Source organism: Phascolarctos cinereus, unplaced genomic scaffold, assembly GCF_003287225.1.
Source record: "Phascolarctos cinereus isolate Bilbo 61053 unplaced genomic scaffold, phaCin_HiC Scaffold_726;HRSCAF=1367, whole genome shotgun sequence".
Lineage (NCBI taxonomy): Eukaryota > Metazoa > Chordata > Mammalia > Diprotodontia > Phascolarctidae > Phascolarctos > Phascolarctos cinereus.
The window spans coordinates 258,155,342-258,178,607 of NW_027556098.1; the positions used below are offsets into that span (position 1 = coordinate 258,155,342).

At 36.3% G+C, this 23,266-nt stretch overlaps 1 protein-coding gene across 4 annotated transcripts in view; it reads right to left on the minus strand.

Moving 5' to 3' along the window:
• Nucleotides 1-23,266, minus strand: part of SGCG (sarcoglycan gamma) — a 298,874-nt gene that overhangs the window by 59,018 nt on the left and 216,590 nt on the right. For all 4 annotated transcript variants that reach the window (XM_020997245.2, XM_020997247.2, XM_020997246.1 and 1 more), the window contains exons 5-6: nt 21,524-21,643; nt 1,337-1,409 (exon numbers count right to left, since the gene is read on the minus strand). In XM_020997245.2, the coding sequence (XP_020852904.1) occupies nt 1,337-1,409; nt 21,524-21,643 (193 nt within the window). The remainder of the gene's footprint in view (nt 1-1,336; nt 1,410-21,523; nt 21,644-23,266) is intronic.

The following is a 23,266-nucleotide window of genomic DNA, read 5'->3' on the forward strand; positions in this document are numbered from 1 at the left end:
ATATAGTATTTTTCAATGATGGACTGTGAGCTGTCTGAGAGACAGCCCAAATAAATTTGGAGAGCTTATCATCAAGCATTGAATAATTTTGGCTATAAGAGCTCATGAAGTTTCATCTGCCAAGGAATGAAAGGACTATAGTCTGCATAGGTGAAGGGTTTTTCTTGTTCAGTCACTCAGTTGTGTGCGACTCTTCATGATTCCCACGGACCATAACATGCCAGACCTTTCTATTTTCCATTACCTCCCAAAGTCTGTCCAAGTTCGTGTTCATTGTTTCCATAACACTATTTCCATCTCATCCTCTGCCATCCCCTTTTCCTGTGGTACCCATATCAGTTAAGTAATAGGTTTTTTGAAATATTGAGGTTTGTAGTGAAAGCAACTAATTTATGGAATCATGATAAATGAAATGCATGCTATCCCCAAATGTATTATATCTATTTCTGAATATTAATTCCCAAGGTTAAAAGTTCATTTAAGTCTTGTTATATGCCCTAATATCTCAATATAGTAAGGATGTATGATTCTGTTGGCATAGACTTTTTCCAGAGATGCAAATTGCAACTTGTCTATAATTGCTAGTCTTACAACCTGAAGATCAGAGAGGTCAGGTGACTTTTCCTGGTGACACAGTTAGTGTCGAAGATGGTATTTGAATTTTGGGTCTTTTTTGACTTCAAGTCCAGAGTATTATGCCATCCTATTCCTTATATTCTTTGAAAAAGAAATGAAATTATATTAAACTGTTCAGACTGTGCTTAAGTTTTTTATATAAAAGGCTAAATGTGTGAAATTCAAATATTTTGTGAAATGAACAATTATGAGCATAGTTGTTGAAGCACAAACTGTCAGTTTAAAATAGATACAGATAGACAAAGCAAAACTTTGAAGGACCTAGAATTAGCTTTCTTCTTCAAGGATATCAGAACCCTGCTCATAGAGAGCCCCTTACCATCTGATAATTCCATACTCATAGATATCTGGCTCTTGAATTTTATCTAAGAACACACCGTAATATGTGGTCAAGTCAATTCCAAACACTCCCTTTTCAATCACATCTGCTTTCTCGAGTTTGCATTCCAGAAAAAATACTTTTGCTAGACTTCCAGCTTATGTGCTCTTCCTTCTTTTCTTCCTTCCTTATTTTTTTTTTCTTTTGGAGGGGGGAAGGTTATTTGACCTCTGCTGAATTTCAGAAAACTTATTAAAAACTAGGAAAAAACAATGATAAGAACAATATAAAGCCATTAGTGACTACCAAATCATTTTTAGAGCATCTGTGAACATGTGCATAGTCTTGAAGGTATGCTTATTTTTTGGATAATATTCTTACCTGAGGTCTTGAAATGGGTCTGCTCTGACAAGTGGTGTTTCTACTGAGTGCTCAAAAAGAGCTCCTTCAGGCCCTAAATGAAAGCAAGAACTTATGTCAAAATGATGTAATAAACACTGCTATAAAATAAGTGTCATATTTTAATGCATGCCACCATGGTCTTCAAAGAATAGTAATTGTGGATTATCCAAATGGCAATATATGGAGAAGAAATTTATTTATATAAATGGAGTTCATGATACTAATTCTGGATCATGTCATTGACACTAGGGATTAATGAAGAGTTATCTTTAATTAGCCCAGAGTTATTGACCAATGTAATACAAAAGTGGCAAAAAAACTATGCAACACATTAAATGTAGTTTGCATACATTTTTAACCTACCAAACACCAGATTTGTGGTTAGAATTTATGTCATAAACTAACAGATGAGAGCCCCATTAATATAACATCAAAATATCTTTAATAATCAAACAAACTATGGTAGAATTGGAGCATCATCCCAGACAAAACTGTTTCCTGCAGACATACTACCTCTCCATAAAAATGAAAGACTATTTTTAATAGATGTAATCATACTAAATGCTCCTAATCACAGTCTGATGTGGAATGGAAGGAATTCAAAATAGAGAGGCATGGAAGGAGAAATAAAAACCATCTGGCAATAGAATGAGTTTTATATCATCTCTATGATCATATCTACTACAATACCCTGAGAATATTTTCAGTGAGCCCATAGAAGATAAATTTATATCCCAATACTTTCACAAAAGCAGTCATTCTATCTATCCATAGATACTCCATAGAACATAAATAATAAAATATTGATAGCAAGATAATGACTTATTCTAGAACTGTTTCTATATGAAGTCTTAAAAAAGTTAGAGTAATATTATTAATAAGTAATTATAATAATAACAATAATAATATCACAGAATACACATAATCTCTAAACTATAAGCAATGAAAAGCTCTCAATATATAGAGTTTTAGCAGAAAAAAAATCAAAACCATGTGGGAACAGGATGAGAAATACATCATCTCTCCCAATAGAATGTACACTCTTCAGGGCAGGAACTATGGTTTTGTTTTGTTTTTTTCTGGCCTTTCTATGTATCCCTGTTACTTAGTACAGTGTCTAGCACTTAATAAATGCTTTTTAACTGACTGACACTTTCAATTACCCTCTAGAAGATTGCAAAAAAGCAACTAGCTTATTCAACTACATAACTATTTGTCCAGCATTGAACATTAAAGAGCATTAAAAGTATAACAATTAGTCCTAGGACTGTTTGTATCTGGACTTCACTGAATAGAGGATGAGAAGAATGAGAAAAGTAATAATAATAATAATAATAATAATGATAATAATGATAGCAGCTTCTAATACCATGTGCTTTAAGGTTTTCAAAGCACTTTAAATACATCATTTCATTTGATTATGGATATATGTGTGCTATAATATTTTGCCAGTAATGACCCTTGCAGAAGAGGAGGTATAAAAACCATCATCTAGGAAGCGTATGAGTGGAAGAGTAGGTGATAAAGTCATTTAGCAAAGGTTAAGATGGAAAGACAAGGGTTACACTAGTATTCACAACAATAGTCTTTGAGAATGTTTTTTTAGATCTATATAGGATTCATAAAATTATTTGGACAGGATTTGGACAAAATTCACATGAGATGACAAGGCAGGGATAAACAATGATGTGATATGTAAAGTCGAATAGTCTTCACAGTGATGAGATTAAGATCCATCTCAGATGAAATATTTTATTCCATATATCAAAACACATTAATATTTTATCATTATTGAAGGTGGAGGTCAAATGAGATTAGTTCCAAATAGCTCCCCTTTTCTTCCATTGTACAAAATTTTCTCCATTAAAAAAAACCTAACCCTTCTTTATTTTCCATGGTTCTATTTACTTCCCTCTCTGGATTTGCATTTCGATCTCTCTCTCACCTTTGCTTATTTGACCTTCACGATTTTATCCATTTGTCAGAAAACCTTTTATTTAAAGAAGTCGGCAAAAATGCTTACATTCCAACATCCCCTACTTAGCCCAATACTCACAGTTCCTATAAAACAAGTTAGTTGTGAGAGTGGGATAATATGCCAGAAGAAAAAAGGGGGGGGGATCTGAAGAACAGAAAGGAAGAAAAAAGACAGCAATATTATTGAAAATAATTGTCATTCCTCTCCCTGTCACTACTTCTATTCCTATTTTCTTCCTACCAGAACATGCTTCCTGGGGCTGTAAATTTATTTGCAACCAAGGATAAGAAAGGTTCGCAATGCATCTTAATGGTAGAAAGTGCAATATTAGGTCTCCAAAGGAAACCCCAAGTAAATCCTATTGAAACTGAAGAAAAAAGTAGGGAGAAAGGACATTCCCATATACTACATAAAGGAACTGAAAATATAGCTCCAAATATCCATAATCCTTCACAGCATTTTGGATATTTACTGTATCTGATTTGTAAAATTGTATATTTTCCTATTTTGGTTCCAAAGCAATGAAGAACTGAATATTTGTTTAAAAACATACGAAGTATTTTAAATTATTAAGTCTATGAAACTATATGCATAGAGTCTAAAATATTTAGTTACTTGTAATCAGGTGTGTGTGTGTGTGTGTGTGTGTGTGTGTGTGTGTGTGTGTGTGTGACTTTGAGTTTTCTCCCAGGAGCATGGAGAATTCTCATGGGAAAACCTCTACCAATGAAGAATAGCAACTTCAATTTATGATGCTAGAGAGATGCCTTGGACACTGAAAGGTGAAGTGACTTTCCTAGGGTCCCTGGCCAGCATGTGATAGAGATAGATTTGAACCCAGGTGTTCCTCATTCTCTGCCTTCCAGGCCAGTTCTTTGTCTCTTACCCATTCTACCTCTACATATTGTTACTTAGTCACAAAAGTTTGCTTATTATAAAGCAAAAGCACAACTCCATTATCCATTACATTATATTAAAATGGTTTTTGAATCCACTGATTGTTCGATCAAAAAGGATTTATTAAGTGCCTCCTGTGTTCCAGGTAATATGCATTGGGTATTGGGGTCATAAGGACCAAAACTAACCAGTCCTGGCTTTCAAGGAGCTTATGTTCTATTGGGAGCAGATAACATCTATGTAAATATATATAGAAAAAAGACAAATCAAGCATAAGGTAGTATAGGGAGGGGGGCACTAACAACTGGAGGATCCATAAAAGCTTTATATAATAATATTAATAACAATAACAATTCACTCTTATATAACACCTTATGGTTTGCAATGTGTTTCACAAATGTTAACTCATTTGATCCTCATACATCCCTGGGAGGCAGTTGCTATTATTATCCCCAGAGTTTAAATGACTTCCCCAGGGTCACACAGCTAAGGAACATGTCAGAGGATGGATTTGAACTCATGTCTTCCTGACTATGAGTCCTGTGATCTATCCACTGTTGTGTTGAATTGAGTTTTGAAGGCTGTAAAGGATTCTAAAAGAAGATGAAGAGGAAGCATATTACTCTCAGGCCAGTTCAAAAACATGGAAAGCTGAAATAAAAGTTTCCTGTGTGAGGAATAATAAGCAGCTTTTTTGGCTTGATTGAAGAGTGTGGGAAGGGCAATCTTGTATAATCAAGCTGGAAAGATAGGTTGGGGTCAGGTTATGAAAGGCTTTCAAAGCCAAATAGATGCATTTATATTTTGTTCTATAAGAAATTAGGAGTTATTGGAATTTATTGAGTAGGGGAGTGGCACAGTTGGATCACCAAGGAAAATCCTTCTAGCAGCAGTGGATAGATTTGAGTGGGAAGAGATTTAAGGTAGGCAAACCAATTAGGAGGCCATTACAATAGTCTAGGAAAGCAGTAATAAATTCTGTGCTAAGATGCTGGTTGTGTGAGTAAAGAGAAGAGGTTGGATGTGAGACATGTTCTGTAGATATTTGTAGGGCAAGATTTAGCAAATGATTTGCTATGCAGTGTGAGGGAGGATGAGGAGTCAAGAGTAATACCCAGATGGTGAACTTATGAGGATGGTGGTACCTTTATCAGAAATACAGAATTTGGAAGAAGCCTGAGTTTTAGGGAAGAGATAATAAGTTCTGTTTGGAACTTGATGAACTTGAGATGTCTTTGGGGCATCTGGTTTGAAATGTCCAATACAGCTTTGATGATGTGGCAGACAAAGTTGGTGATGGGGGACACATTTGGCCATAAAACACTTTTGGATATCTTTTCTGTTTCAGATTGTAACCCATCCTGTATAATTCTCATCCAAGTACTATCAATATGTCACATTTATTGAGTTTATATAACACGGTTAGAGGCACAGAGTGTGTGACAGAGTTGGGATGAGTCCTTAAATTACAAAACTATATACCCTAAATATGATATCTACCACAAAGCAGGATTATCTATCATGCATTTTTGCATAACTTATTTCATTTATATAAAAACATAACATTGTGGCCAAGATAAAAATAATAAACTAATTTGGTCCTTTCCACCCTGTATCTGAAATAAACTACATTGGTAAAGCCAGCCAAAGAGACAATGTATTCCAATTGCTCAAGCAGATTACAATTTTTATTGGAGCACCAGCTGTTCAGTTGCTTTTTTTCCATGATACCTTAGATCATTGTAAAAGTGCTACCCACAGTATTTTACAGAGAAAAAGGTTTCATACTGATTTTCTAAATACGTGCCAATTACTTTCCATCTAATTATATCATAGTGTATATCATAGAACCATTTGATTATTTTAATGTTGTACTTGCAAGTAGAAAGTCTTAAGAATGAAGATGTATTGTTACATAAATCCTGCAATTGTGTCTGGTCACAAAAGCTTTAAATATGCAAGTTATCCAAGCCTGTATACATAATTGCCATTCACACTTAAAGTAAAAATTGTTCAAAGACTGTTAGTGCATCATAGCTTAACGTGACTAAAATGCTTTTGTAATTTTTCATAATTTCATTATAATTATTATTAGTACCCAAGGTAATTCAAGTTTTGTAAGGCTTGAGCATCGTACTCAAATATTTCCCATCCCAGATCCTGGGAAGTAAAATAAATTTAAAAACCTGCTCAATGTTGAAGATGAGAAATATTATTTGAAATGTCTTATAGCACATAATCAAAAGCATGACTGATACAGAAAAAATAAATGAGGACCAAATGGAGTTAGATTTTTATCTAATTATGTAAGCCACACATTTAAGATACTATGTAATGTACATTAGTTAGAAAATAAAGGTATATGAAATACATGTAAAATCCAATAGAACTTAAAATTTGTTAGACACAAGGTTTTAAAAATTACACGAAAAATGGGGTGTGCCCAAAGCACACTAACCTGGGCATTCAATTCTGGTTTCAAATGTCAGCTCTGCAGTTACTAGATGGGTTACCTTAAGCCATTTACATCCTCCAAGTTTCAGTTGCCTCATCTGTAAAACGAGGCTCATAATATTTTACCTCAGAGGGTTGTAGTTATGAACAAGTGAGATAACAGATATGGAAAGTACTTTGAAATCACATAGCATCATAATTATTAGTGGCACATATCTTACTTCATTAGAACCATTTTTTTTCCCCCAAAGCAGCTAGGTGGTACAGCGGAAAGAATTTTGGGTCTGGAGTCAGGAAGACCTGAGTTCAAATCCAGACATTTACTAGCTGTGTGATACTGGGAAAGTCACTTAACCTTTGCCTCAATTTCCTCAAATGTAAAATGGGGATCATAATAGCACCTACCTTCTAGTGCTGTGAGATCTAATGAGATAATACTTGTAAGATGTTTAGCATAGTGTCTGAAACATAGTAGTCACTTAATAAAGGTTTCCTCCCTCTCTCCCTTCTTTTCCTTCCTTCCTTCCTTCCTTCCTTCTTCCTTCCTTCCTTCCTTCCTTCCTTCCTTCCTTCCTTCCTTCCTTCCTCCCTTCCTTCCTTCTTCCCTTCCTTCTTCCTTTCTTCCTTCTTATTCAGCTAAGATCAATGAAAAATAAAAATTATTAAAAAAACACACACATGCAGTGCAATTAGTAGCAGCAGTTAGACAAAACATGGTGGTCAAAGCATTTGCAGAGTGAAACGAAATCATCCTGAAGACTACAGAATCAGAACACAATGAAAAACAAATGGAAAATGCATCAGAGCTGACAACTGGCAGCAATAGTGAGCTACTACTCTTCCAAAAGATTTCAGCTATAGAATTTCATGGAGTTTAAAATGTCTACCTGTCATATTTTGGAGGTGGATGAAGCTGTCAATTTACCTTTCCATTCTAACTAGTTTATTCAATATTCATTAGATGTGTTGACTATACATCTGCCTCCATTTTTGCATTGGATGGTCTGATTCATGGGCCAATATGTTGATTCCTGTCTTGGCCCTCCCCCTGCCCCTTTCTGAAGCTGGGTTTTAAGGACGCTTTGCCCTTTTCTTACGTCTGAACCTTTCAAACATTAGTTTGAACATAACATAGCATAATGAGACAAAACATAACAATGATCATAAACCACAGTTGTATATTTATTTCCCCATAATATAAAGCTCATTTTACCTAGATAAAAACTCTATCTGCTGTGTATTTACAAAAAAAAAGTGTGGTTGATTAGCTCCCTAAACTCAGTCTCTGATTGAATCTACTGATAACAAAGAGTTCATCAAAGAAAAATCAATGACAATCAGCTTTATAGCGATTTATCACTTAAAATCCGGGTCAGGAACCTAAGAACAGTTGTTGCTCAGAGGGACTCATAGTAGGTAAATTTGCAATTCTTTTCAGCATCTCACTTGGCCAGTACTTTCAAGAATGCAATGATTCAATCAAGCAAAATGTTTGTTATATAGGTGGCACCTTCCGTTCCAGATAATAATTCAATTCAAGATGCTAGAATGCTGATGATTCAAAGACAAAAACAAAATAGTCCTTGCCTGTAGGGAGCTTACAGACTACTGGAGGATACAACATACACACACACACACACACACACACACACACACACACACACACACACACACACAAATAAATGAATAGTGATCTGAAGAACAGTAACAAAGAATAGGCCAGGAAAATTTAATCTTGAAGGAAGGTAGGACACAGAGGCAGAGCTAGGGAAAGGAGGCATTACAGAACTGAAAACACTGGCAGGAGATGGGTATGTTGGGACTGCAGAACAGTTAGTAGTTTGGTTTGGCTGGAAAATAGTGTAGATAAAGGTCAGTAACGTGCAATTAAGATTGGAAAAATAAGCTTGATTATGGGAGGTCCTTAAATATCAAGCAGTAAGGTTTATAATTTGTCCCAGAATCAAGAGGGAGCCACTGAGAGTTCGTAATGTGGTAGGAAACCTATCTTTGAAAGATGATTTTAGCAGTTATGTAAAGGATGCATTTGAGAGAGGAGAGCCTGGAAGTATAAACCAAGTAGGAGACTATCATATTACGGGATAAACACAAGGGAAAAAGACAAGTAGTTAGTATGCTTTAATAATAATAAAAATATCATTAGTTATATAATACTACACACATATATGCACTTAATGTATATAAAACAGTAGTTTTAAAAATGACACTGTAGTTTTTCAAAATCTTATGATTTTGTTGTTGTTATTCATTCAGTCTTGTCCAACTCTTCATGACCCCATGAACCATAGCACACTAGGTCCTTCTATCCTTCAGTATCTCCTGAAATCTGTCCCAGTTCATGTTTGTTGATTCTACGACACTATCTATCCATCTCATCCTCCGCCATCCCCTTCTCCTTTTGCCTTCAATCTTTCCCAACATCAGGGTTTTTTCCAATTAATCCTGTCTTCTTATTATGTGGCCAAAGTACTTAAGCTTCAGCTTCAATATTTTTCCTTCCAATGAGTGTTGTTTTTCAGTTTTTTCAGTTGTGTCCATTTCTGCTTTACCTTATTGGTGGTTTTGTTGGCAAAGATTTTGGAATGGTTTGGCATTTCCTCCTCCAGATGAGAAAACTGAGTCAAACAGGGTTAAGTGAATTGCCCAGGGCCACACAGCTAGTAAGTGTCTGAGGCCAAAATTGAACTTAGGTCTTCCTGACTTCCTGACTCCAGGGCTGGTACTCTCTCCATTACACCACTTTGTTGCCCCTTCCAATGAGTAATCTGAATTAATTTCTTTAAGTATTGACTGCTATAATCTCTATGTTGTGCAAGGGACTCTCAAAAGAGTCTCTTCTAGCACCACAATTCGAAAGTGTTGATTCCACAATGCTCAGCTTTCCTTATAATCCAATACTCACAGCCACATACTACTGGAAAAAAAAAACAACATAGCTTCGGCAGAACTTTGTTGGCAAGGTGATATCTCTGCTTTTTAGTATGCTGTCCAGATTTCCCATAACTTTTCTTACAAGGAGCAAATGTCTTTTAATTTCATGGCTGCAGTGATTTTTGAGCCCAAGAATAGAAAATCTGACTCTGCTTCCATTTCTTTTCCCTCTATTTTCCAGCAAGTGATGGGACCAGTTGCCATCATCTTAGTTTTCTTAGCTTGTAATTTTACCATTATTTATTTAATAAGTTTGGGCTCTAAGGGTCAATATTACAAAGGCTGGTTATCTCCTCCTAGCCATCAAGTCATCAATTTAAAAAAAAAATTCCTTATTTGTCTACTATATGCCAGACTCTGTGTCATTCCAGTCACCCTTCTAAATGCTCAGAAATGGTTTAGCACAAGATTCAGTCGATAATTCGTTACCTACAAATGCCAAGTGATAGGATGTTTGCTTATTTACCTTCTCTCTTCATTTGAGAAAGTGAGGAAAATATAATATACCTATCAAAAATGATGATTGGTGGGAGAGGTAACCTGGAGAAAGATGGAATATGACTCTGAAGAAGAGAAGTATTAAAGGAAAGGCAACTCCCTAGGAACTACTTCCCTATGCATTAAACCTCATGTGTAATTCATTACCACTACTTTAACCTGTGTCCTCTGCATTATGCTTCAAGTAATGTTGAAAGTTACCTCCTTTACCATGCTTCAGGGTGCCTAAGGCTTGGCCACATTCTTGGTTAGTCCACTGCCTCCTAGCAAGCTGTTAGCACCTTCTTTTTCCTTGATTTTGAGTCCTTGATGACATTGGCTTCAAATATTATTTAGCTCTTGTTCAACACTTTCTAATTAGCTTGACTTTCTCTTGAGAGTTACTTTGCTGATCTTGGAGAAAACCTTAAATCACCTTTCCTTCAATATGGCTACCATTATTTTATCTTTACATTTCCAGAGAAGAAAGAGAAAAACTAGGGACAAGTATATATTACAAGACTTTGCTTTTATTGTGTGGAAAAACTCCATGTCTATCTTCAAGCCAATACACCCATCTCTTGGGAACTAAATCACTAGTTACTTACTTAAATCTTTCGCCAGGTTAGCTACAGCAGAAAAGTTATTTTACATAGAATGGCTAAAGGTTGTGCTTTAACCAGGATAGCAATTCCCAGACTGATTCTTTAAAGCTAGCTACTTTTTACCAAAGGCTTTATAAAGGAACCATATTGTTTTCCTATCTGAGCATTTTAACATGTTTGAGCATAACAGCTTTTTGCTTTTGTTTTTCTATCTCCAGTGTTCATTGAGGCACACATAGTATGATAGCGAGTAGACTTGTGATTTCATTGGTTTTGGAAACTCCAGGTGAAAAGAAACTTCTGTCAATGGAGGTGGGCATCTTCTCTTTAATTTATAGTCTTAGGGAGCTGCCTAGGGCACAGAGATGTTATGTAATTTGCCCAGGGTTATGTAGCCAGTTATGTACATAGCCAGAGGCAATTAGATAGGTGTAGCAGATAGAGTGCCAGCCCTGGAATCAGGAAGACCTGAGTTCAAATATGGCCTTAGACTTACTAGTTTGTGACCCTGGGAAGTCATTTAACTGTATTTGCCTCAGTTTCCTCATCTGTAAAATGAGCTAAAGAAGGAAATGGCAAACAGTCCAGTATCTCTGCCAAGAAAATCCCCAAAAAGAGATCATGAAGAGTTGGTTATGATTGAAAAATGACTAAACAACAACTTTGTCAGAGTTTTGGGACTTGAATACAGGTTTTCCTAGCTTTGTGGCTGGCTTCCTATATTCAATATAGTGTGCCCCTTCCATAGAATAACTTTTAAATAAAGTCGTACTGTACTTTCTTCATAGGTCTAAAGCTCCTTCAATAATTATGGAAATCTCATTCCTTTCATATAAGATGAATATTTTGAATCTCGTTCACATTCAGAGCTCACCTATAATAAACACCGTCCAAGCAATGACCTGAGTATATATAATTAATTCCATACTTATTTCTTATTTGCTGTATGCGCTTTGTAATGGGCTATGCCTTTATGCTAATCTCTGTTAACACCTTGTACAATGATGTAAATGTTAACTATTCAAAAACAGTTGATAAAAATGATGAAGCGATTCATAAAATACACAGCATGTGTCAGGTATCACACTATTAGCCTTATAAAAGACAGAAATAAGTCTTCGGTGAAGGAAAACAGCTTCCCTTCAGTAGTAGATTATTTCAGGGAACACTGAAGAATTTGTGCAATTTATTACAAAATATCTAGAAGTGTACACCACTCAGAAGTTACTTTGGTTTAGGTTTCATAAATTTAAGAACATTCCTTTAGATTTTGTGCCTGAACAGCTCGCAGAGGATTTACTAGTCTCTGGGAAGGCTTTTGGCAGAAGCTCTAATGTTTGTCACATAATCAAACTTTAAATCAACAGAGAGTTTATGCTTTTGAAAGGCCATAACTTCCCAAGTTAACTGCTATAGCTTTATCTGTGTTATTTAGAATAATACTTAGACCTAGGAGAGGCAATTCCTGACATCATTACTTTAAGTTTAGTTTCTTCTAGTCATTATTTTAGATGATTTAAACATTCTTTCAGTTTGAGGTCTTTGCATATTCTTAAGATTAAGCTTCTAGGGCATTTTTTTGTGCTTGTTAACCTAAATTAAACTCTAGTACAAATTAAATAAGACAACATATTTAATAATAGTGTATTCCAGAGGGAAAACAAATGTAAATATAAAGGCAGGTTTAATGAAGCCAGGAAATGATTCGAGAATGCTTATTGATATGTAAACAATATGGGCTTATTGAGCCACAGGCAATACATGCTCTTGTGAAATATGGCTTCTTACAAGGTATTTTCTTTTTAGTGAACTGTTTAAGTTGCAAAGCCAACAAACCCTCTAAGAGAAATTTGATTTACAAGTTATTCTGAAACAAAATTCCAACTCAGGCCTCTAGATGTGGAAAATTGCCATTTGTAAATCATCAGATTTTAGATATACAGGGCAAAGTACAGCTTGTAGATCACCATTTTTCTTTCTGCCATTCATGTCTACTGTGTCTTCATAAATGAATAAAATACTTCATAAAACTGGATATAATTATGTTTTTTGGTTTTGAAGATGATGTTTTTAGTAATAATTGTTCATCTGTGGGGCAGAATGGTGCAGCAGAAAGATTATTGGCTCTGGAATTGGAAGGCCTGGGTTCAGATCTCACCTCTAACGATTACTAACTCTGTGATCTTCAGCAGTTACCCTCCCTTATAACAATAATGATAACAGCTAGCATTTCTATGGAACTTTAAGATTTGTCTAGTGTTTTACAAATATTATCTTATTTGATCCTTACAATGACTCTGGTGCTATTATTATCTTTATTTTACAGATGAAGAAACTGAGGCAGACAGATTAAGTGACTTGCCCATGGTAACTTAGGTGGCAAGTGTCTGAGGCCAGATTTAAAATCAGGTCTTCCTGACTGCAGGTCCAACACTCTATCCACTGTACCACCTAGCTCCCTAGGCATCAGCTTCCTCATCTCTAAAATAAGGGTTTGGGCTAGATAGTCTCTGTGATTTTCCCTTTCCAGCTTTAGAAGAAATCCTACATGAACCTGTGACCCTATTACCTGAAAGGCCAACACATAGCTGACAGTGCTTTCCACTGTGGACCCATATGGAAACTGTACCCTGATTAACACTAATAGTCCTTTATCCAAAAAGTTTGCCATAGCTTGCAACTTTTCTTTTTATAATTGTGGTTGGATTAAAGTTTACTTAAACTGAGCAAACCTATTCCTCATAGCTGTAATCTGAGCCTGTCAGCTGCATGTTTGTTTTTTTCTCTCCCAACCACTCATTATTAGACAATGTGTTTCAATGAATTGTTATTGAGTTTGCTTGGCTCTTTAAGAAGGATAATGGGGGGGGGGGAGGGAAGGAAACAAGCATAAAAGGGCAACCTGGAAGGTGAAGGTTCTGAAATCTATGTCAGTTGAGGTCACTGGAAGTATTTAGCCTGGAGAAGAGTTGACTTTTGCTCCATACTTAAGTTGCTTATGAGACAGCTGCATGGACATGGAATTCTATTTCTGGCTTCTGTAGTAGAAAGTTATAGGGGGAGTGGGAGAATAAAGTCATGAACTGAATTAAGGAGGATAAAGTTATTACATAGGAAGTTTGGAAGGATTTGTACTAGTGGACTAGGTTAGAGGTTGAATTTTGGTAAGATAAATTTGGCAAAATTTGTGAGAAATTGAGGAAAATTTGAAGAAGAACAATTTCCAGGCTCAAAAACTGGATTCTCTTCTGGGAGACAAGACAAGCAAGATCAAAGGAAATTACAGAGACCATAAAAAGACTATGGAGGATTAAGGAGGATTAGGGAATAGAACTTGATGGTAGAGAGTCAAGAAGAAGGAGAAGGTGATGGCCAAGGCAAGGCAAGGCAAATAAGAAAAGATAAGTGGTACAATTAGAAAGTTAGGGAAATTGATAGAGTGGATAGATAAATGGAGCAAATTGGTGAAAAAGTCAGGTGATTGGTTCATGGCTGAAAAAAAGTGGGTTTATCTGTGGCTAAGTTGTTGAAACAAAGGAAAGAATTTGAGTTGGGTTGTCAAGTTATTGAGAGGTATTTTAGGATCCTTATCTACAAAGGTTCTTCCCCTCCCAACCCCACTATGTTGGTTAGGCTAGCTTTTTTTCCCCCTCAAAGGCAAGGAATCTAACCCTAAAATTTGATTGGCCTAAGAGGAAAAAGATTCAAGTCATGTCTCCATTGATGCAATTTCCTGGTGGTCAGATTGTTGTAGCTTCTTGGTCCCTTAAGAGCATAAATGGACTTGAGACTCTTTAGCCTTGATAGATGTTTAAGACATCATATCTTGTCCTACTGCCCAGATTTGTTTCTATATTGGACAATGGAGGGCATTTCTATCTGAACTAAGTATTTCAGTATCCCTTCTATGCTATGAATAAGTAACTTCTTGTTGTTAACTTTTTTTTGTTAACTGTTAAATGACCTATGAGTGACTCATTTTATCCTTCTATCAGTTTTAAACTACCAGGTTGCCAGGTTGAATCAGGCCTAATATGTTAACAAGAAGTGGGAATACTAAGAAATTTTAGCCAAATGTTAGGATTGGGGTGTAAACCTCAAGTTTAAATAAAATTATTTAAATAAAAAATTATCTGGCAAGAAGCTGAATGATTGAGGTACTGGCTCCTCTATATGTTTCCCCCCCCCCCGAGTCTTTATCTGCTTCCCTTCAGGGACCTGAAGAGAATCTAGAACAGTGTGACTTCTCTCTAGAAGCCAGAAGCCAGGAGACCAGGGTCTTTTTACTCTCTAGCTCTCATCAATGTTGCCCGTCAAGCAGGCACAAAGTACTGAGTAATCAATCTCCACCAATGAAGAGAGTCTTATGCAAAAAGACTGTGATGGAATCCTAATAAAGCTGCCCGCAGCCTCATTATAACTTTCTTATGGACCTCGTGCCCTGATTTGACCATGCAATCTGTCTTTAACCACATCACAGACCCTTAGACTCAATACAGCCACTGCCTTTAGCTAGCTTCTGCCACCAGATCCAATTCTCATGTTTAAACAGGTGTGTCCATAAACACAACCACAACCACATCATCCCTCCAGCCCAAGACAGGACCACGATACCTAATTATCCATCTTGACCAGACAGGACTTAGAAAGCAGCAGCATCAGGAAGTAGACCAGGATGTTTGACCACTGAACCATAGAAGGGGCTTCCCCTAAGATAGAACCTGAGCAGTGAGAGTAAAGAACTGACCTAGAGTAAACTTATGACAGAGAGAGGCTTATAATATTATTATCACATGTAACGTCCACCCCGCATTGGGTTTTTCTGTATGCATAGTGGGTAATTGCATGCACAGTTCTACTGAGGCTAGGACCCCTCCCCATTACCTAATCCCTTGACAAATCCCTTCTGCCTTTTTAATATTCATAATTTCTGTTGTGTAATCTGCATTATTACACTATAAAATTGCCTGTCTTGTCTTACTAAATTGCTGGTTCCTTTTAGAATCCAGTCTGCTTTGAGGGGCATTAATTCAATAAATGCCTTCACTTGGATTTGAGGTGGTCTTAGTCTAAATTCTTTGAGATGACCCCCACAACATGAAACCACAACAACCCTTTGAGCCAAAGGTTACATATTTATAAGCATTTTTGAGAAATAAGACTGAAAATTTCAACCATTATAGAGACTAGGGGAAAGTTCTTTGCATTGAGCATGTGATGCTTGTCTTTCTGACACAGCAGAGTGGCTGTTATCTATATTCCAAGTATAGGTTGATTTCCCTCTAGAGCAGAAAGCAAAGGTACTAGAAGAATACCTCTTCACACTCTAGGTTGTTAGAGAGAAGGAAAAGTTCTGAAAAGAAACTGAAACAAGGCTTCAATGGGGGAAACAGGAAATCTGAGGTGGGGGAGATGAAGCTTGACCCTTAGTAAAATGATGGATAATAGAAGAACAGGAAAAGAACAAGAAAAGAAAACAACAGCTACACATTTAGAATTTAAAGCAGATTTGAGGCTCTTTCTGAAAAGAAGAAAACTAGATGTTCTGAGGTGGAAGAAGCTACCTGTCCATCTAATGGCAGAAGCCATTAAGTGAGAAGCCATCTACCAAGAGACAAATGAAGAAGATAAGAGAAGCAATTGGTAGTAGAAATATTCGATGCTTAGCAGTACTAGGACAACTATTTGTCAATTTGATAATAACAAAAGGTTTATTGTTCAGATCACGTATCCAAGGCATAACAGAAAACCTCCCAAGACTTTTCAAAATTCATGACAACTACCTATTGTGCCACCTAACTGCCATGGAGTATGGTAGTATATGTATTAAGAACCCAAAATTATGTTGAGGAAATCCAGGAATCAAAGGTGGGGGTGGGAGGAACCATGATAGATGGTGAAAAGAGGTTAAAACAAGTTATTTTATCATTGGATTATATGACAGACCTCCTAGATAGAAAGAGGAAATAAGAGTTTGGAAAACAGATAACTAGTCTGGCACAGAAGTATGATATAATTAGTGATAAAGAACTTCAATTATCCAGAGAAAGAGGAGTTAATAACTTCATAACTTGTTTAGTGCTAATTTCATTCTTCAAAAATGGAGGAACCATCAAAAGGAAATTTTATTTTTAATCTGATTCTCACTAATAGATAGAAACTGGTTGCTGGAATAGAAATGGCGGTAATCTTGAAGGAAGTAATCATTCCATCCTATAGCTATAGAGGAGAGAAAATCTAAGCATGTTAGACATGTGCCATAGATGTGGCACAAGCAAATTTCAAAGAATTCAGAGAAAAGGTAGGGTTCCATAGGGTAAAATGCAACAAGGGAATTCAACCCATGCAGGATGGGAGACGCTCAAGACTAAAATTCTTAAGACACAAAGGGAAACAAGTCCAGGGAAGAGGGTGGGATTTGTCTGAAGAGACTAGTGTGAATGCAAAGGGAACTTACCAACTAAATTAGATTTTAAAAAAGCAATGTACAGAAGGTGGAAGCAAGGTCAAATAACAGGTGATGAGTATAAGAACCTATTATTACAATCCTGTAAAAGTAGTGTGAGGGATGCTAAAGATTCGAATGAGCTGAGACTGGCAAAGAAAGCTAAGGACAATAAAAAAGAAGAAAAAGGAAGATCAAAGAAAGGATAGCATCTTTTCTTGGGTTGGATGGGACAATGATAACTGATGATCTATATAAAGCAGAACTCATTAATTCGAAGCCTTTCTAGCTTGATAGAACTTCCAGACCTCATGATCCTTAGCCTATCCTTTAAGAACTCAGAATGACTTCTATGCCATAAGGTAACAGAGTAAGACTCTAATGGAAAGTTAATACATAAAATATTGGATTGTCTATTATTCAAATGGAAGAATTAGCATTAGCTTCTAGTTTTGTGTTCCTAATAAAAATCTTAGATCGTACCTAAGTAGAGTTTACCTATTGCAGGATGGTACACAACTTTAATCTCTTTCAAATTGATTATTTGTTATAGTTTGATATTGGGTAGCTAGGTGGCACAGTGGATAGAGTGCTGGGTATAGAGTCAGGAAGACTTATCTTCATGAATTCAAATCTGGCCTCAGACCTTTACTAGCTGTGTGACCTGGGCAAATAACTTAACCCTATTTCCCTCAGTTTCCTCATACATACAATGAGCTGGAGAAGGAAGTGGCAAAGCACTCCAGTATCTTTACCAAGAAGAACCCAAATTGGATCTTGAAGAGTCAAACATGATTGAAAAATGACTAAACAACAATAAAATAGTTTGATCACAAAGTACTCCATAGTCTTCTTATGAGTGCAATTCAATACCACTTTTTGATGGTATTTTCTGCTAAGTTGGGAAAATTTTCCAGATGTACAAAATGTACTCTGATACTAGTTTTTATGTTCCCTCTCTCATTGTAGGATAGAACCTGTGTCCTTATTGTCTAGTACATATGAGGTGCTAAATAAATGTTTGTGGAATCAAACTGCAGGGTTCCACAACAGAAGGTAGAATTCAAATGGGCTATCATGACACCTTGTGTCATTTCATGAAGTGGTTGTGAAAAAGTCAGACGAGGCCACATCCATATTCCTGGGTATGATTGTACAATCCTCTGTGGAGTAAATGCAAGATATTTGCATACTTCTTGGAGGGGGCAACCTAATATGCTTAATTTAATAGTTCTCTTAATGGCATTTTGGTGTTTTGGGAGGCCTGGATCTTGGTCCAAACAATTTTCCTATAATCTGTTTAGTAAAATTGATATTTCAACTCTTCATCATCATTTTTTTTTGGAAAGTTATACATTCTGGAAAAAAAATTAGACCATTCAGAGATCTGGTTAAATTCCAAACTAAGTGGTGAAATTTCATTCAGTCTCTGTCACTAAGCTAATTGAAGATTGTTCAATTCTCTGGCTAACAATTGTTTATGTTGCTTCTGTTTATGAATAGTTGTTGGATTTCTCCTAAGAGGGACAATGAGTTCAATGGCACAGGTAAGCAACAGGTATAGTATCTATTTACTTCTCTCCCTATATTCCCTTAGGTCTAAAGTTAATGAGGTCCATGAATTAGGAATTACAGTCCTAGCATTTTCAATAGGGAGTGAGGGAGAGAGAGAGAGAGAGATTGAGTTCTATTGGAGAAACCTATGACTCAGGCAAAAGGATGGGTAGGGAAAAAGCACCAGTTTTCCCAGTTTTCCTTCCCAAGTCCCATATGGCCAAATAGACGCCTTACACCTCTTTTTCCCCTTTGTCTGGTACTGTCTTTGCCAGGTCTATTGTTCCTGCTGAAATCAGAGACAGAGACACTTCAGTGTGTAGGTGATGGGCAAGAAACATAGAGAAAAAGGTACAATAATCTCTTGTAATCCCAGTGGGTCCTTGGATACAGTGGTTCCTGTCCAACTACTTCTGCCCATTGGGCACTGCCAGGAAATCCATTTCTATAGGGTTATTTATTCTGATAATAAACCAGGGATACTACTCCCATGGTGCCTGCCTTCAAAGAAATAAAGCTCTTATTTTTAATTTGGAAAATGTCTGTTTGACAACTTCTTATTGGTATTGGGCCTCTACTTCATGTCGGGAAATAACTGCTTCCTCAGCATGCAAAGGAAAAGTTTATATACATATACATTTATATGCATGTGTGTATGTTTATATATATATGTATATGTATATATATACATGTATATGTATATATATATATTATATATATATATATTTCCTTTAAGGAAAATATTTTTATGGAGTCTGAAAAAGATATAGACAAGCACTGGGGCAGTTATGCAGGATTCTCAGAGTTAGAAGGGACCTCAGTGGTCACTTAGTCCAATATACACCTTTAAAAAAATTCTTATTCACATATCTGAGAGCTAACCAGGTATGTGCTGGAGTCAGCTCAAACCAGCTTTGGATAAATCAGAGCTTGATTTATTGTTTTGCTGATTGTTCAGACTTCAGAAAGTGATGGTGAATATGTTAACAATATAAATCAAATTTGAAAGCGGGTTATGTGTACATTCACCACCACCCCCTCCACCCCAGAAGCAGTTATTAAACATTTACTCCTCTGAGGGGAACCCATTACCTCCTCAGCCATCCTATTCTTTTAGATATCTCATTAGGAAGTGTTTCCTTATATCAAGCCTAAAATTGCTTCTTTTTGACATCCAGTAATTGCTCACTGTTCTGCTTTCTGAGTTGAAGAAAAACATACCTAATTCCTTTTCCATAATACTTAAAGAACTCTTATAGCTCCCCTTAGTCTTCTTTCCTCTAGGCTAACATCTTGAGCTCCTCCTACTAATCGTCACATTGCATGAACTCAATGCTCTTCACCATCCTGGTTGTCCTCTTCTGGATCCTTTCAGACTTTCCAATGTCCTTCCTAAAAATTGTACCAGGTCTAAATTCTAGGAAGTTCAGATCTTATCTGACAAGGCTAAAGTCCAACAAGATTATTAACTTCTTCCTGGATACCATGCCTTTCTCAAAGCAGTCACATAAGGTTCTTTGGCAGTCACAGCAAAATGACTGCCTCATATTGAATTTGCAGTTCATTAAAACTCCTAGTGCCTCTCCCCGTCTTGTACTTGAAGTTTAATTATTTGAATCCTATCAAATAACTTCACTTCTTTTTCTTATTAAATTTACTTTTATTTGATTCAGGCCAATGTTCTAGCCTTCATCAAGATTTTTTCTGAATCCCAACTTTGTCATATGGTGTATCATGTTTACTATCCCTCCTAACTTTGTGGTAACTTTTTATGTGACAACCATGTTATCTATATATTTATCCAATCCACTGAATAAAAAAATGTCAGGTATTAAAGAGTGAAGCACAGACCACTAGGGCCCACCACTGGCGAGACCAGAGCTGCCACTACGCTACTGAAAATAATACCCAGGTCTGTGCATGCTCACTTGTGCACTCATCAGAATGTGGGAAGCAGATCAGCTGAACATCATGCTATTCAATTCTTGTACAGCAGAAATGAGACATATCTATTCCCTCACCATGCCACATATATCTATGGAGGCCTGCCATTGGGGGTTTTCGTTATGAGACCCAGTCCTCTAACTATAAAGAATATTTGTTAGGACCTAGGATTATAGAAGGTCTGTGGGAGATAATAAAGTCCAACTCTCTTATTTTATAGATGAGAAATGAAGGCCTAGAAATGTTAGGTGACTTGCACAAGTCCAGATGGGTAACAAGGGGTGGAGCTGAGATCTGAATTCTAAGTCCTTTGCTTTAAATCCATCACTCTTCCCACTACACCATTTTTCCTTCCAGAAGTTCAATGTCAAATATATAATCAAAGAGTCCTTTATGATTTCTCATTCTTTATAGTCCTAAATGTTCTATCTACTAGGCTCCTTAACCACCTGCAAAGATCTGCCCTACAATAGAGAAAGTGAGAATATAGGAAATATGAATGGCTAATGAAGTGGAGAAACAAGAGGTACATGGAATGTGACTTGGAACAGATGTATGCATGGCCTCAAAGGATGAGACATCTTTGGGGAAATTAAATGGGAAAGGAGATAAAGATGATAGACTAATAGGAGAGGGGAAAGCTGATGTACAAAAAGATAGTTTAAACAGAACCTTCAAAAATTTTAGAGCTAATTCCAGTTATGAAGAAAGAAAAGAACCACCCTCACTAAAACCAATCACTAAAAGATTTTTCTCATCTGCTTGAAATATGCTAAGTGGGTAAAAGCGTGACTTGCTTTTGCAAAGAACATGTATGGTTCAATGGAAGACCCTGTGGTTTCCTCCCAAATGCCACAAACCTGTTACTCGAAGTTTATCTGTCCCAACCACGACTTCTTTTTCATCGACTGTAAACAGAGGCCGGCCATCCTTGGAGTTGATCTGGAATTGCTGACTGTGGACTTCTACCATTCTGGGACCTGGAGAATATTTTACAATATTTAATTAGTAAATAAACAGATGCAATGTAATCCAAGCATTCACAGAAGCCAGATCCACCAGCCAATTCCAAATTATTTGAAATTTAATTGTCCTCACTAGCCACTCAGTATATACTAATTTTGCTAAGGTCCAAACCTTTCTGAGTAATTATAGTTTCTAAATAGGAAGACAAAATATGGTTCAAATTGAATCCTTGCTGAAAATACTAATGTATTATCAATTTATGTTCATTTTTCTTTTAGTTTGTCGTATCTTTCAAAAGAAAAAAAGCTACCCAATTCTATTCAGCATTATTAGAAATTACAGAGGCACAGTGGATAGACTGCTAGGCCTGAAGTCAGGAAGAACTGAGTTCAAATCCAATCTCAGATATTTTTAGCTGGGTGACCCTGGGCAAGTCACTTTAACACAGTCAATCTCAGTTTCCCTATCTGTAAAATGCGGATAATAATACCTCCCAGAGTTGTTGAGAATAAAATGAGATGTTTAAAGTGCTTTGTAAACCTTAAAGTCCTATATTATTATAATTATTACTACTACTACTTTGTGTTTGTATTCCTTTGTAAAGATTTTGCCTTCTGGAGTGTCAAGTTTAGGAGTCTGCCTTAAAAATTGTTACAACATGATTATGGATAATCAATAAAGATAAAACTATCCTAGACTCTAATCTGGTCATCCATGTGATCTTCTCCCAATTCTACACAGCATTTTCTGGTTATGTATAAATATGAAGGAAATTGTTTCAAATTATTTCTAAAGTTACTTTTAAGAATATGTGGCAGCACCACTCATGAAGAAGTCTTTTACATACTTGTAAATGAAGGTCATGTTTACTTTTTGACTTAACCAGTGATGTTGTTTTTGTCTTCATAAATGAGAGCTAACTTCAAACTGGAAAGGGCAAGATAAATATCGTTAAGAGGGAATTGAAGCCTGAGTTAAGAAAGGATATTAAGAGGATACCATGTTACTTTAGTTGAATTCAAGTCTTTAGGCTTGTTAAGAGGCTCTAGATAATTTTTAATGATATTTTCTTACTTCCTCTTCTGGCACTATCCGGAATAATAGGCTTCAGAAAAGAGAGAGTTTATGGGCTACATGACTAAATTAAGAGACAACACACTTGTCTTTCCTCCCCTGCTACCTTCAAGTTGATGATAGTTGAATCTGACAGAGAACTTAGCATGCTAAAGGTATAATTTTGCCTTCAGTCCTTAGGAAGGGATGAGGAACAGGTTTTAAATAATTTCTCCAGAATCTCTAGCTAGAGTCTAGACACTTGTCCATGATTCTGGAGAAGTTGATTAACCTCTCTGGGCTATCTGTAAAATAAAGGGACTGGTCTGGATGGTCTGTGAGGTTCTTTCCACCTCTAGATCCATGATCCTAATATCCCAGGAAGAACAAAGGACCTTAAAATAAATTCTCTCATTTTGTCCTCTTTAACAATACCTTAGCAATGCTTTGAGCAAGGAAGGTACAATGATCTTCATATTATAGATAAGGAATATGAGGTTCAAGGAGGTTCAATACCCAATGAGTAAACAGCAGTGCTAAGATTCAGGAATGACAGCATTTTTTTTTTAGTTTGATTTGATTTG